General features: G+C 39.1%; 2 protein-coding genes across 2 annotated transcripts; one reads left to right on the top strand and one right to left on the bottom strand.

Annotated features, from left to right (window-relative positions):
* Positions 1–546: 546 nt before the first annotated feature.
* Positions 547–2188, bottom strand: LOC108051556 (zinc carboxypeptidase). Its single transcript, XM_017133691.2, has one exon. The coding sequence runs from the start codon at positions 2155–2157 to the stop codon at positions 790–792; it is 1368 nt and encodes a 455-aa protein (XP_016989180.2). The 5' UTR covers positions 2158–2188; the 3' UTR covers positions 547–789.
* An 11383-nt stretch (positions 2189–13571) lies between these two features.
* Positions 13572–13964, top strand: LOC108051540 (kunitz-type serine protease inhibitor textilinin-3). Its single transcript, XM_017133672.2, has 2 exons — positions 13572–13669; positions 13727–13964. The coding sequence occupies exons 1-2, from the start codon at positions 13597–13599 to the stop codon at positions 13918–13920; spliced, it is 267 nt and encodes an 88-aa protein (XP_016989161.2). The 5' UTR covers positions 13572–13596; the 3' UTR covers positions 13921–13964.
* The last annotated feature ends 576 nt before the right edge of the window (positions 13965–14540 follow it).

Here is a 14540-nt window from a genome sequence, read left to right as displayed (position 1 = left end):
TCAGGTAGGACACTGATTTTATACACTCTAGATCCTAACTTAAAGCTTGGTCATATCTCTTAGTAATGGCATTAAGTTATAGGTATTTGTAATTTTTAATGGTTATTGAGTTGTTTTTATGAGAAATTTTGAAATGTAAATAAGTAAGCAATAAGATTAAGATATTTAAAACCGAGATAACGATCAAGAGTTCGCTGTTTCTGTTTACATAAGGTTTACATAACTTATTTCTGCAGATAACTGAAAAGTTCCTAACGTCTTCATTTTCTTACATTTAAAAAATGTGTTTTTATATTTATAAAGATTTATATTTCTAAATAACCTTTTAGGTCAAATTTAAATTAATCCAAAATCGATTTTTGAATAATGTTAAATTATTCTTTGGACTGCCTACTACAAATGTGAATTTGAAAATATGAAAAATGTTAATCTCTGTCCCGATAATTCCTGATCTTGCGGAACAAACCACAAAACCAATGGACCCCATTCTTCTATCAAGTGAACAATAACAATGCATCGTAACTGTAATAGTTGCAACTATTTTTGTAAGGTTGTTCGAGTCTGACTATATTTGCTTTGATTTACCAACATTATTATGAGGTTTTGTGTCATGATTTTGCCATCATTATTTAGCATTAAGAAACGATGGCGCGTAATGTGTTTTTCATGTGAACTGCCAGGCCAGACGACATTTATCATCATCATAGTCCCCATCAGATGGTGGCTCCGCGTGGATTTGGATTTGGATGTGGAGTTGTAGTTGGAGCAGGGGATTTGGGGAGCCACTGATCATTGGTAATAGCCACGTTTGCCGGCCTCCTGCACGATCGTTTGGAGTGAGGCGAAGGCTTCGCCGGCCGTGGGCTCGATCTCCTTGGCGGACAAGATGAACAGATCCTCACTGTCCGCCGGTCCACGAAGCTCATAGGAGAAGGTAATGGGTATCTTTAGGTGGCCATGAGCCCAATCCTTTGACCCACCAGCCGACGGATAGATGGTCTCGTAAATGCTGCCGCTCTTGTAAATCCTACCGCTCAAATCCTTGATCCTCTGAGCAGCCAGTTGGCCTATTTCCGTCAGATCCTGGTAGTTATCGACACGTTTCGCGCTGTGTCCATAGGGGAACATGATCATCTGCGAGTAGCTGTGCAGCGCTATAAAGGTACGAATGCGATCGGATTGAATGTGCTGCTCCAGGAACTGGACTATCCGTTGGGTTTCCAGCTCACTCCCAGCCGATGGACCTGAGTAGTCGTAGCGACAGGGATCACCACTGGCTCCCGTAACGTTCCAGTGGAAGGGGAAGTTCCGGTTGAGATCCACACCACGGCAGATTCCGAAGAGAGCCCGATTCTTGCGCCACATGCGATCGCCCTCGAAGGTATAGCGATATCCATCGGGATTTACGGTGGGAAAAATCAACCAGTTTTGAGAGCGAGCTAATTCCTGAATGGCCGGATCCTCGGAGTTCAGCAGCTGGTCAATAAAATAGGTAGCTGTGGCCGGAGCAATCCACTCCCGAGCATGGATGCCACTCTCCACAAAGACACTGGTTAGATTCTCCTTTCCGAAAGCGATTCTCACACCCTTAATGGGCAATCCCTGGGTGCTGGCACCCAGATCCACCAGGCTAACCACATCAGACCTTTTTTTGGCCAGACTTTCCAGCCAGGCGTAGATGTTCTCCAGAGGATAATAGCGTTTCCAGTCGAATTGGTCGGGTGTTGTTCCTGGAGGAGCCACCTCGCGGTAGTTGGCATCGATCAAGGACTGGAAATTGTGGTTCAGTACCCGATGGGTGACATTGTAGCTGTGCACCAGGTCATCGAAGTCAGCCACCTTGGCAGCCGTAACCATAATGGTCAGTTTTTGACCTACCACTCGGGCATGTCCCATGAAAGAGCACGAATCGCTGGCCAATTCCAGGGCCTGAAAGATCCGGACGTGCTCATCACTGGCCAGTTCCACCTGGTAGATGCGAGTGTAATCGTAGCGGGCTTGGATAGGAGCTGGAAGAGCAATCTGCTTGACCTCCTCATCCACGGCACACTGATCCTCCTTGGAGCAGAAACTAGCTGCCTTTGATTCCTGGAGGTCACTCAAAATGGCGATGATGAGAAGTAACAGCAGCGGCTTGGGAATCCATTGATGTATCATCTTTAGTCTCAGACAGTCGAAATCTATTTAAAATTTGAAAATATTTCTTTGTCTCACTTAGGTGGATTACATACACCAAAGAAAATGGTGATAAGGAAAAATAGGAAATTTAAAAGTCGACCGACTGATTCTTTAGAATGTGTTTAAAATTATTTAAAATAGTAGGCTCGATAGTGATTTTATTAATAGTCCCAATTTAAGTTGGCTGCATGCTAAGATTTCTTGAAGTCAAGACTTAATTTAATAAGGAGATGTAACATTAAAATTAGTTCATTATAAAGTTAAAATATTAAAAAATAATAAATATTTACAAGTTGAAGTCCAGATCAACGCTTTTATCTTAGTCTTACATTCTGATTAGTAAGTTAAACCTTAATTAAACATATTATACATTTTTCTGTTACTACTGCTAGCCGTATTAACCTTATAATTTTACCGATTTAAAGGGTATTAACTAATATATGATACTTAGTCAGCAAATCTCTTATATATGTTTGTGTGTACATATGATAAGCTTCTCCATCGAGCTTTCATTTCTCAATTCATCTCTGTTCTGAGCCGATCTGCCTGATCTCCTGATCCCCTTCTCCTTGCCGGCGGGCAATCGAAGTCAACGATTTATGAGCACCTTTCATAACACTTCATTAGTTACATTTTTGGTAGAATTTATAGCGCAATCGCAATAGGAAAACGTTTAACGAGCTTGTTCTCGAGCGGGGAGAACGCGGAGCGGACCAAATTTGGTCGGGCAATTGCCTCGATGGCAACAAGTGGATGGCGCAACCTGAGTCCAAGTCCAGTGCCGTTGCCATGTTACCGAGTCACCAAGTTACCATGTCGCCGAGTTGCGTCTTCGTTTCAACTTTGTTGCCAGCTCAGGAACCAATTAAACTCGATGTGCTCAAATATTTGGCGTTGCTAATGGAGCTTAAATGGTAATGTGGTCCAAGGTTTCCCCACAGAGATCTTCTTCTTCGGCGGCTGTATTGCTATATCTCTATTTATTTATTACGAATATATGTACAATTTAAAACATTCACAAAAGACTTACAAAAAATATTCGTTAAAAAAAATGTTTGCGGTTTCGAACCCTTAAGGTATGTATTTATTTAAAATATTCAAGGATATTCTCTGAAATCTTTTTACTTATTTAATATAATAATGCATCTCTTATGTTTCTCTGAAATGTACCTACATATATTTAATTTAGAAACTAAGTATTAATTCATTTGATTGAGTGAATTTTCTCCCCTTTTTTTGTAGAAGTTTTCTCACTCAATTCACAACTGCATAACATGGTGTTATGCAACTGGCATTGCTACTCCACCATCGCAATACATCCATCCATTCCGTTCATATACGAAAATTCATTTCTCTTAATTGACTTAACGTGACTTGGACTTGAGAAAAACCAATTACAAAGCCACATTAATATCTGGCAACAATTTGCTGCCTTTTGAGCAACACAATTTTGTGCTTGGCATGCAACCAAAATTTTAATTAAGAAAATCTTTTCAAGATTGGGGGTGGTTTGGGCTGCAGGTTGTTTTTTCGGCGTGGGCGGCTTATGCACAAAATAATCTTATCAAACATTTTGGCAATTAATTCGACAGAGTGACAGGGGGTTATATAGGGGGGAAATAGAGCCCCAAACAGAAGCTGCGGATTGGCCAGTTGACCATAAAAGCATTTTAATTTCTTAATTTACCACAAACTATAAATCATGGCCTTAGGTGTTTTGGCCATATAATGTAAGCCACCTTGCAGTGGCATTCGCATTCGCACCATTTTCCACCATTTCGCAGTCGCTATGGAAATGCCTTCCATCTTTTCCTCCGTGACTCTATACACTTCAAAAAATTAAAACCTAAAAGGGTTTAATAAATAAATCAAGACAGAAAAATTGTAATTAGTAAAGAAAAAATCAATATGCAGTTACAAAAACAAATAATTTTTAACAATAAGTCTCAAGAAACAATATCCGGATAAATATCGATGTCTTTTTGGAATTTGAAATCAAGAAATAAGACATTTGCTAAGAAGACTCCAATATTAGTTGGTTAAAAATCTGATGAAAGAAAAGATTTATTTTTGTTATCTACCAGGAAATAACATTTTAGCAGAGGTCTTCCGATTTCACCTAAAGCTGGTTACGAACCAAGAGCTTGTTATTTCAAACCCTAAAGAAAGCTATCCATTTTGATAACCATTTGGTATCCTTTAATTTTTCAGTGCATTTTCCAGACTAGCTGGGGTGTTGTAAAAATACCAAAAATACCTGGCTGCCGTGTTGGTCACGTCGTGGCCGCCTGTCTGGACCAGCGGCTTCATTAGGTGATGCTTGTACATATTAATTAAAATGTGTATCCCGCAGATACACTCGTATAAGTGCAGAGCCGAGTGCCGTAGATGGCCGCCACTAAATCATCTCCCTGGGCAATGCAATGCGACGACTATTTGCACTGCTTTCGCATATGGAAATCGTTGCAACACGCCGAGTTTTCCAACTGCTTGCAATGTTTGCGTTAATTGGCAACACTTTCTTGGGGCCGGGCGGCCAAAAGAATGAAGCCAATTCAAATTGAACAATTACAATTAAGGAAAAATCTTAGCCGGCTCTCAGTTTGGCCACATAAATCAAGGAAACGTCAAAAATTTGCCATGACTTGTCGCGCGTCTGGGCTTTGGCCGCCAAATTAATGCAATTTTGTGTAAATTACTCATTAAAAACGAAATAAATTTGCAGTGGAAGGCATAAATCACGCCTTATAGAGCGGTACAAGCCACACACAAGCGGCAAAAAGGCAAACTACAAAAAAACGAGCAGAAACCTCAGCGAAACAAAAGTCTCGATTACCCAGGCCAGGTTGTAAATGAAATTTTCATTTTTTTTTCCGGGCAATCGACGGGGTGCGATGGGGGGAAAACTCCAATTAGATATTTTATTGCTAATGTGAGCTTGTCAGATCGCCCGAGCCTGGCCAACTCGAGTGTCCAGCTCGGCTGTCCAATGTGTTCGGTGCCTGTCTACATCAATTAAAAGCGCATTTGACAATGATATTTATACTTGGGCTCGGTCTTCGGTTTCTTGGTTTCGGGCCCCAAGTTCGGTAATTATAGATCAACTACTGGCCCAGTGGAAAAGTGTGCTCTCTTAAAAACTAAATACAACTGGAATGATTGGGCAAATGGCCCGATGCTGTGTGTGTGTGTTTTTGGGCCGACACAACATTGTTGCACCTACAACCAGCCAGCCAACAAATTATCAGCGGGCCATAACAAATGTAAAAATGTTTGAATTCGTAACAAACACACTCAGTGGCCATATTTGTTTGCTACCAAACTAATGACGTGGCTCGCTTGCCAGTGTTTTAATTGTGAAATGCCGTGCAATAAATTGCAAGATGGCCAAAAAACCGAATGAACAAGCTAGAGCACTATGGCAGAAACTTGAAATAAAAGCCTTAAATTTTACCTCATTATTAGTTTGGCTGAAACAGAATTTTGGAAAGGAGTTTTATCAGTTGGAGTAGGTGAACATGACATTAAAAAAAATACTAAATATTTAAAAATATAGGTTATAAAAACATTTTACACTAGACATTAATGAATACGGTACAGAACAATTTTAAAATCAATTTTTATGGTTTACTGTTGCTTGAAATATGTTTATTTGCCAGATTGTAAAATTTATATTATTTTTATAATTGTCAAACATTAATTTGATGTTATTTGCCCATAGTATATCGGCCAGAGCGAGCCCAATATCCTGAGTGCAACTGCAATTCAATTACAGCTCAATTTCATGGCAGCAGCAGAGAGCCATGGCCATTTAGAGAGCACGGCGACAATTTGTTTATGGAACCGCCACGGACTTTAAATGGTCCGGTGCATAAATCACTCGCTCTCGGCTCCGATCAACCCCGATTGTCAATTGGCAATACATATCGCCTATAATTGGGAAGGCGGAGCTGGGCCCAAAACATCACCCACCAGCAACAGTAGGTGCCCCATGTTGCTGCTGCTCCAGCTCCTCTTCGGCAGCTAGTTCACAGCAATTTCGCATGGCAAAACAATTTGCATGGCTCTCTGATCCACTTGCAATTAGACTGGCGTGCTGCCCTCAGGACAGCAGCAATATCAGCCATTGTACAGCAGCAACATGCCGCAGAGTTGCTAACTGTTGCCACTTAATTTCTTAATTCCATTGCGTGTTGTTTCTAGTACTAATGACATCATTTGCCAGCGTATACTGGCAACATAGCTAATGCTCTATAGGGATCGATTCTATACTGGCTCTGGAAAATGCCTTAAGATTAGTGATTTTTCAGCCAAGTTGCTATTATCCTTTGGCCGGTCAACTGGCAGCAACAAGTGGCACATTGCATGCCTGCAACTCGCTTGCAACACAACAGCAACTCTAGCCATGAGCAACTCATAAATGTGGCCAGCAGAAGGCAAACGCAAAACGACTTCCTGCTCCTCGAAACATGTCATGGCGGGCCAACAAACATGCAACAACAGCACACATGTCGCTGATGTACACTTAAAAAAAATTAACACTTAAATTGGGAAATTCCCTAAATACATTTTTTGTAAAGAGTAACCTGTCATTTCGATTAAAGATAGATACCTTTTCGTCTTGGTCTCAAAATGTTATTTTAATAAGCTGAATCTACAAGTAAAAACGAAAATATACTTTAAATCCGCTTTTTAAGCTAGAACCAAATCTCACGTAGAGCATTAGACTGTAAAAATACTTAAATTAGAAAATGTTGTTTTTTAAGTTTCAAATATTATGGTTTAAATTTTTTTAAGTGCAGTACCATATTTCATGCACGCAGGCGCCTCTTCAAAAAGTCGGTTGATGCTGCTGTGGTTGCGGCCTCTTCAGTCAATAAAAATCTCTGGCAAAAATGTTGCTTACGAAAATCCAACAACCACCGCATGCCAACATGATTTTTCTTGCTTTTTCATTATTGTATTGCGACATTTTTGCGTTGCCTGCTGCTCTGCGAAATCAAAGCACGCCAGCAGCAATAGCAAAGGAACAGCTACGGCATCGCTGGCGAAAAATGTGCGCGCGATAAATTTATGTTGGCAACATCAAATCGACGTAAATTACGCGACGCCTGGTTACCAGGTTGCCAGTTAGCCAGGCGGCGCTTTGGCTGTTAAATTCTTGGCTCGGAGGGGGCAGACCAATCGGCAATCGTGGCCAAGACTGGGGCAGATGCTGCTTGAGAGAGCAAAGACGGAGTGACTCTAGCAACACATTAATTCACGCGTACTTAACACGACCATCGCACTATGGGCAAGAAGTCATATTTTTGGTATAAATCGTACATTTCTTTATTATTAAATTGTTTAACTCAAGATTATATTTTGAAGCAAAGACTTAAAGGAAAGCATAGATCATAGCTAAAGCCTAACTAAATGCATAGTTAAAAGCCTTGCCAAAAGACTAGCTGAAGGCCTAGTAAATAACTAGCCAAAGGACTAGCTAAAAGACTAGCTAAAAGACTAGCTAAAAGACTAGCTAAAAGACTAGCTAAAAGACTAGCTAAAAGACTAGCTAAAAGACTAGCTAAAAGACTAGCTAAAAGACTAGCTAAAAGCCTCTCAATAAGACCAGCTAGATGGACTAGCTAAATAACTAGCCAAAAGACCAGCTAAAATACTAGCTCACAGCTTAGCTAAAAGCCTATCTAGAATACTAGCTAGAATGATAGCTAAAAGGCTAGCCAAAAGTCTTGCTTAAGTCCTATTTCAAAATTGATGGCATAGCTTGTTATATATCTGCCCACAGTGCGCCATGGCCATTTAGGTTGCTGCTGTTTCTGGTTGTCATCCCATCTGTAATACAAACGCATGCCTTGACTGGGGGCGAGGGGAATAGAAGCTGGCGGCAAATTGCTGTTTGTAATTGATTTAAATACGTTGACGTTGCGTGGCAAATAACTCAGGTCTGCTGGTCGAGTCGAGTTGATTATATGGTCCGGACATTGCTGCTTAATTGTTGCCACAACCCCAGAACTTTCCCAAATTGCTAACGCTTGATGCCAAGGCAATGCTGTGTGACTATGGCAACCAATTGGCTTTATCATTATCCGCGGGCTGGCGTGAAAGCAAACAACGGCGGAACAACAGTCCCCAATTATCGTTTTGATTAATGCTCGCTGCCAAAATGGATTTTCATAAGCGCTTTTCACCATTTCTTCCCATCAATTATCATAAATACAAACAAATTTGCAATAAACTGCACAGCACGCAGTGGTGAAGGCAATTTTCCAGCCGGGTTAAAGGCAAACAGCCATTCAGGAACAACACAACAGCAACAGCATCGCAGTACACACAGCAACACCACCGGTCAACAACTTCAATTACAATCACGTCAACATCATTTTCAACGCAACGAGATATATTTCTATTAGCCGAATTAATGTCAGCATAATTAATCACATCCAATAATGTTCACTGAGCAGCAACAACAGCAGCAACAGGCACAACAGCAACATCCTCAGGGTCAACAGTTCGTGTTGCGCCTTTCCAGCGATTCCCGAGAGACCTTCACACTTTTGTTTATTGGCCACAATGCGTAGGTTGTAGCCATGGGCATTTTATAAGGCTTGCACCGGGAAGATCAGCAAAACACTCTCTGGAGGCAACAGAGCTAATGCAATTTGATTGTTGGCCTGGTGTTTCGCCTGACCAAGACGAATTTCTTACCCAGTTGATAACACTGGCGGATTCATAATTGCAATGGCAGGAAAAGATATAATCTTGGAAAATCGCATTAATAAATGGGCCAATAAGAACATCGAAACATAAGAAAGTAATACATTGAGATTCAATTTGTTATATAAGCAATATAACGCCAGAAGGAATCGGTTATTGTACCTGCACATATCAAGACCTACAATTAATTAATATATTAAATTCCTTCCGAAATGCTTTTGTTTGGTCGATATATATGCCATTCCTTCAGGTTTCTTTCCTATCCTTGAAAATCTCTACAGCCACTCCATAATTTGCCTCCTGCTGTTTAAAGGCGTTTCCACGTCAGATTCTGGATCACGGTTTTTTTGTAGTTAAGTCTTGATTTATTTGGCATAATTTTTTTATTGGCAGTTTCAACACGTTGATGGCTATCAATTTGCACAAATTAAAAATTAATTGCAAATTTATGGCTTTTAATTTACTTATCGCTTGATTTATACCCAACCATTGCAGCCGAAATACTTTTTATGATTTAAAGCTCAGTCGGCCAGTGCGCAGATTTGTTTTACGATTTTATTTCATTTTTTCATCGGTGGTCCAGTTGGCCGCACTTAGAATAGTTAAGAGTCAAGCAATTTAACTGGAATTAATTGCAAGCTTTTTATATTTCTATTTCGTGTGTTTGAGAGTTGATAAAAAAGCCGTCCAACTTGAGCCCGATTAGACCAAGCGGAAGTGGCACGTCAAAGTCACATTAAAGCCAAAGGCTATAAAACAAAAACTAAATCAAAAAAATAAACAAAATACAGCAAATGTAAATGCAATTTGCAAATTTTACTTGCATTTTTCTAACAATATTCCAATTTATACGAGTGCCCAAGCCTGGATTTATTCAAAGGCAAAACGATAAAAGGCAATCGACTGGCAAGGCAACGACTGGGCAATTGTTTTGGGCCAGGCCCAGATCACTGGACCATTGCCACCAGCAGCCACACAGCCAAACAGCAGCAGATGGAAAAATGCAACAATAAATCTCATTTTATGCAGAGCGCAGAGCGAACGGCCCTTTTATAGGTAACGCTAATGTGGCCCAAAATTGAACTTGACATTTGAATGCCCAATTAACCATGACGTCGACCAGAGCCGAGGGTCCTGGACATGTCCACGTCCGCAGTACCAATGCCAATAGCCGGGCCACACTGGCTTCCATTTTCAGGTCAAGTTTTTGGACATTCCAATGCGTTATTCTGGGGCCCCGTTTTATTGGAGCAATTCAGGCTATGTGGGGTGCTCGATGTGCCTCCTCCTCCGGCTTCCTGCTAATTAACCCACTTTCTTTGGCCGCCCGAACCTTTTTTTTTGCTCTTCTCCCAGACTGACTCTTTTATCTCAGCCATTCCAATCGCTGCGGTAAAATTTGCCTGTCATAAAATGCCTTTGGAACTGGCCGATGCACAAATATGTCGTATACTCTACTTGCGGTTCAAATTTCTTATACATCGGGTTCGTCACTATTAGCTGGGGTAAAAATATAAATATAGCCTTTTTTTGAGCAACATTAATTTAACCTTCTTAAAAGTGTTTTCATTACTGTGTTAAAATAATAAATAATTAAAATTTGCAAAAATTATTTTGAATCGAAATCTTTTTTTATGCATTTCATCAAAACATTATTTTTTTTAATTGTCATTTAGTAGAATCTGTTAAGTTTTTTTTTGTTTTTTTTTTCGGCTGTCTTACTTTATTAAAATTCTTAAATATGTTAGTTATTTTAAAAATAACATATATGTTTTATATATGGTATATTTTATTTCCAATATTTTAAGGTTATTCTTGGGTATAATACAGACACACAGTTTTTGATTTTGTTACGAATACAAAGGGTGTTTTGTAAATCAGTAACCTTTTTGCCTGAGTTATTTTTCTATTTCGATGTGAGTGCAATTCTCACGCGGAGGCAGCTCGCCAGTTCACGCAGAGGCTGATTTTTCGGCCGGTCTTGGCCTGGTCTGGCTGGGAATGATTATAAAATTGCGATAAATATTTATACCGCTCTTAGATTTATGGTGATTCATATCGCCAGACGGCAGAGCGGAGTCATCGCTGGCATCGGGTAACAAGTAACGTTCATAAACATTTTTATTAGCAATAATTGCACAATTTTCCATGTGGTTCATTTGCGTGTGCGGCCAAAGGAGGAAAAAAACAACTGGGCAAGCCGACTGTCATCAATCATGGAGTGGCGATAAGCCAACTTCCTGGCCTTGGCAGCCCCAAGGGTCACTCTCATATAATCATAATTTCCAAGTGTCGGCAAAGAATGGTTGAAAAGAGTCAAATGCCACATTTAAATAATTCAAATTATGTGTAATCAATTCGGTTAAAGGTTTTAGCCTGATTTTCAGAGCAAATTGTCATGGCCGCAAGCCGAACAGCAAAGCTAACTGTATTTATTAATAATTTATATTATTTGTTTATAGAAGGCCAACACTCCAGCGAAGGCCATTTCTGCTCACTTAGCTAATGCTGTGCCATAACTTAATGGCTTATTTGCTTTCAAATTAGAACCCTAAGGAAAAACCATTTTCTGGCATTGAAAATAATTAAATGTTTTCATAATTTATTTGGCATTTGCAACAATAATTTATTTCGGAAATACATATTTTTTTCTAAACAAACAACTTACAGTTCGGCGGCATACAGTTTTGTACAAAATATTAGTTGCGAGCTTGACTAAAATGCCCAGAAAATATACTTTAAAAGAAAGAGATAGTTATTTGGTTTGTTTATAAAGTAAATCGAATAGATTAAGCTCGGTGCTCTCACAACTTAAAAAGTTGCAATTTTTTTATAGAAAATTGAATATTAAAAGAGCTTTATTATTATCTTCAATAAAATAGTAAAGAGGCATTTTAAAAATAACTTTGAAACGTTTTATTTCTGAATCCTACTGTTCTTTTGAACATAGCTGTTAATAAATAAATTAAATAAACAAAAGTGCTCTACATTTGGTAGTCGCCTTACAAGTAAAAAAGTCAACTACATTTTCATGTGTAATTGGGTGCCAGTGCAACCCAAATTTCTGGGGTGACTGCTAAGTGTTTTGTCTTGTAATTTACAAATGCAAAATAGCCGAATGTGACAAAATGCATTCGCCTGACAATTTATCGTGTAGCCTACTTCCTTGGCGATTGGGTGAGGTGCTGGATCTGGGGGCCCCCAAAATCCTCCCGCTCCCTGAATCTCCTGGAGCCGAAAAACTAGTTTACGCATTTTGCGTGTGCTCGGGCATTGATAGGCGATGTGGATTTATATTTATGGGCCTAGCCGGGCGTGGCCTTGATCTAGAATTTCAGTTGTGCCGGCCGCGCGTTTTTCCGATGTTTTCATTTTCGTTTCAGCGCCGAACAACGCGGCGTATGTGTGATGTGCGCGATCTCGGGCGATCCCAGGTGAGTTAAGGTGATGTTTTCGTGTTCGCCGTTTGCACCGCGCACTTGCGTAATCACATATCAGAGTGCTAAGTACCGGTTTAAACGACGGCCCAGACCAGTTAGCTAGTTTTTATATTTTATGCATCTAAACTGAAGCGCCGTGGAAACGCGTGCGATTATTTTTCTCATTTTTCCACGCCGCATTTCAGTATATCTTTCTGCACTTGTAATTTATTGAAAAATTTAATTGAATTCGCATGCTCGGCAACCGGTCGCATAATTTTTGTCCACCCGATTACACATTGAGCAATTGCTCGATCACATAAGTTTTCCCAACGCTTATCAGAGTTTTCGCATACAGGTGGTGAAAAAACCATTCTTTAAAAACATTACATCAAGTGTTTTATTGTTAGAACACTTAAAAAAAATCGAGCCTGGGGCTTTAGTTCTTGATTCTGGTACAACGTGAAATTTAATTTATAACTGCAGTTGATTATTGAAATATTTGTAACAACTTAACATAAATCGAAAACATTTAACATTTGTTTATATTATAAAATTATACAAAATACAATCATAAATGTTTTTAGAACAGTGTAGTTCTTAGTGTCATTTCTTTGGCTGGGACTATAAATAAAGCAGCCTATATCAATTTTCACTCATTCGCTTGAATTTAATAGCAGCATGTTCCGCCTGCATTTAACTCTTCTTTTTATTCTATGCCTGGCTGTTGTGATCCTGGCTGACGACATGGACTTGGACTCCTTACAGGATCAGTATGAAAAGGAGCAGTTTAAAATTCGCAAAAGTTTGTAACTATTAAGACTCTTTTAGAAAATAATTTAAATATGCGCATCGCGCAGGTGTTTGCGTCCAGAATTCGGAATATGGCAAGTGCGAAGGACACCGTCGCCTGTGGTACTACAATGTGAATAGGGCCAAGTGCCAAACTTTTATTTATTCCAATTGTGGTGGAAATGGCAACCTTTTTTTTACTCGAGAATCTTGCCAGGAATTCTGCGGTAAATACAACTGGAAGAGGAACCAGAAGGCTGCACGACAACGCATGGCCGTTTCTAAAAGTTAAATTAAATATTAACTTTAGATTTGTATTAAGAAAAACTTTTAAGTGATTAACTAAATAAAAACTCACACAAAAATGAGTAATTGCAATCCAAATCAGTTGAACGGACCTAAACACATTTTCATTAACTAAAAAGTGTATAAATACCCCGACAAATGACGACTTTATTTTAGTGAACTTTTTCAGTTGTAATTGTGAAAGATGAAAGTGCTTATAGTTTTACTAGGTCTGCTTTCTGTGTCAACGGGCCAGTTTTCAGCTAGAAATAGAAAAGGTGAGGTGAAGGTTCTTATTTAAAAATAGTGTTAACAGTCTTATTTACTTCATGCAGCACTTTGTTACCTGCCTTCCGAATACGGAAAATGTGGAGGTCACCGCATGATGTGGACGTTTTCAAACCGTCAACAAAAGTGCGTACCATTTCTTTTCTCCAACTGCGGCGGCAATGAAAATCGCTTCTTTACCAAGGAAAACTGCGAAAATGCTTGCGCTCCAACTGATTCGCCATTTGAATTTTATGGATAATTTTTGGAAGGAAACAATAAACATTTTTTACAAAAACAGCTAAATTAACTTTTTTTAATATATAATATTAAACATAAAATATTTAAATTTTTAACTCATAACAATTTTACTGTTTTGTATAAGAATCTTACTTTTATTTGCAATTAAGGCGAGCCTCACATAAATCACATTATTTACTTCTGCCTTTTGTTACCTGCATAATTTAGCTTTACAATCACAACACATTTTCATTAAAATTTTAATAAGAAATGGAAAGATTAATATAAATACCCGAAACATTTGTTGACTACGTTTATTTAACATTCTGAGTTCAAATAGTGAAGGATGAAAATACTTCCCATTGTTTTGGGTCTAATCACCTTTTTTTTGGCTACTGCTCAGTCTATCGATTCCAGAAACCGTAAGATATAGATGTAAAATATAGCTGGGTATATTATTAAAATGTATTTCCTCAGCCATATGTTACATAGTTTTTGATTTTGGACGATGTTCCCATTATCGAATTGTCTGGTCCTTTTCGGAATACGACGATGAGTGCATAAAGGTCCTTTACTCTGGATGTGGAGGCAATAAAAACAAATTTTCTACCAAGGCTCAATGCGAAAACTTTTGCGCGCTAC

The sequence above is a fragment of the Drosophila rhopaloa genome, unplaced genomic scaffold (assembly GCF_018152115.1).
Source record: "Drosophila rhopaloa isolate 14029-0021.01 unplaced genomic scaffold, ASM1815211v1 contig_178, whole genome shotgun sequence".
Classification (NCBI taxonomy): domain Eukaryota; kingdom Metazoa; phylum Arthropoda; class Insecta; order Diptera; family Drosophilidae; genus Drosophila; species Drosophila rhopaloa.
The sequence above is the reverse complement of the archived record's forward strand: the minus strand, read 5'-3'. Positions and strand labels throughout refer to the sequence as shown.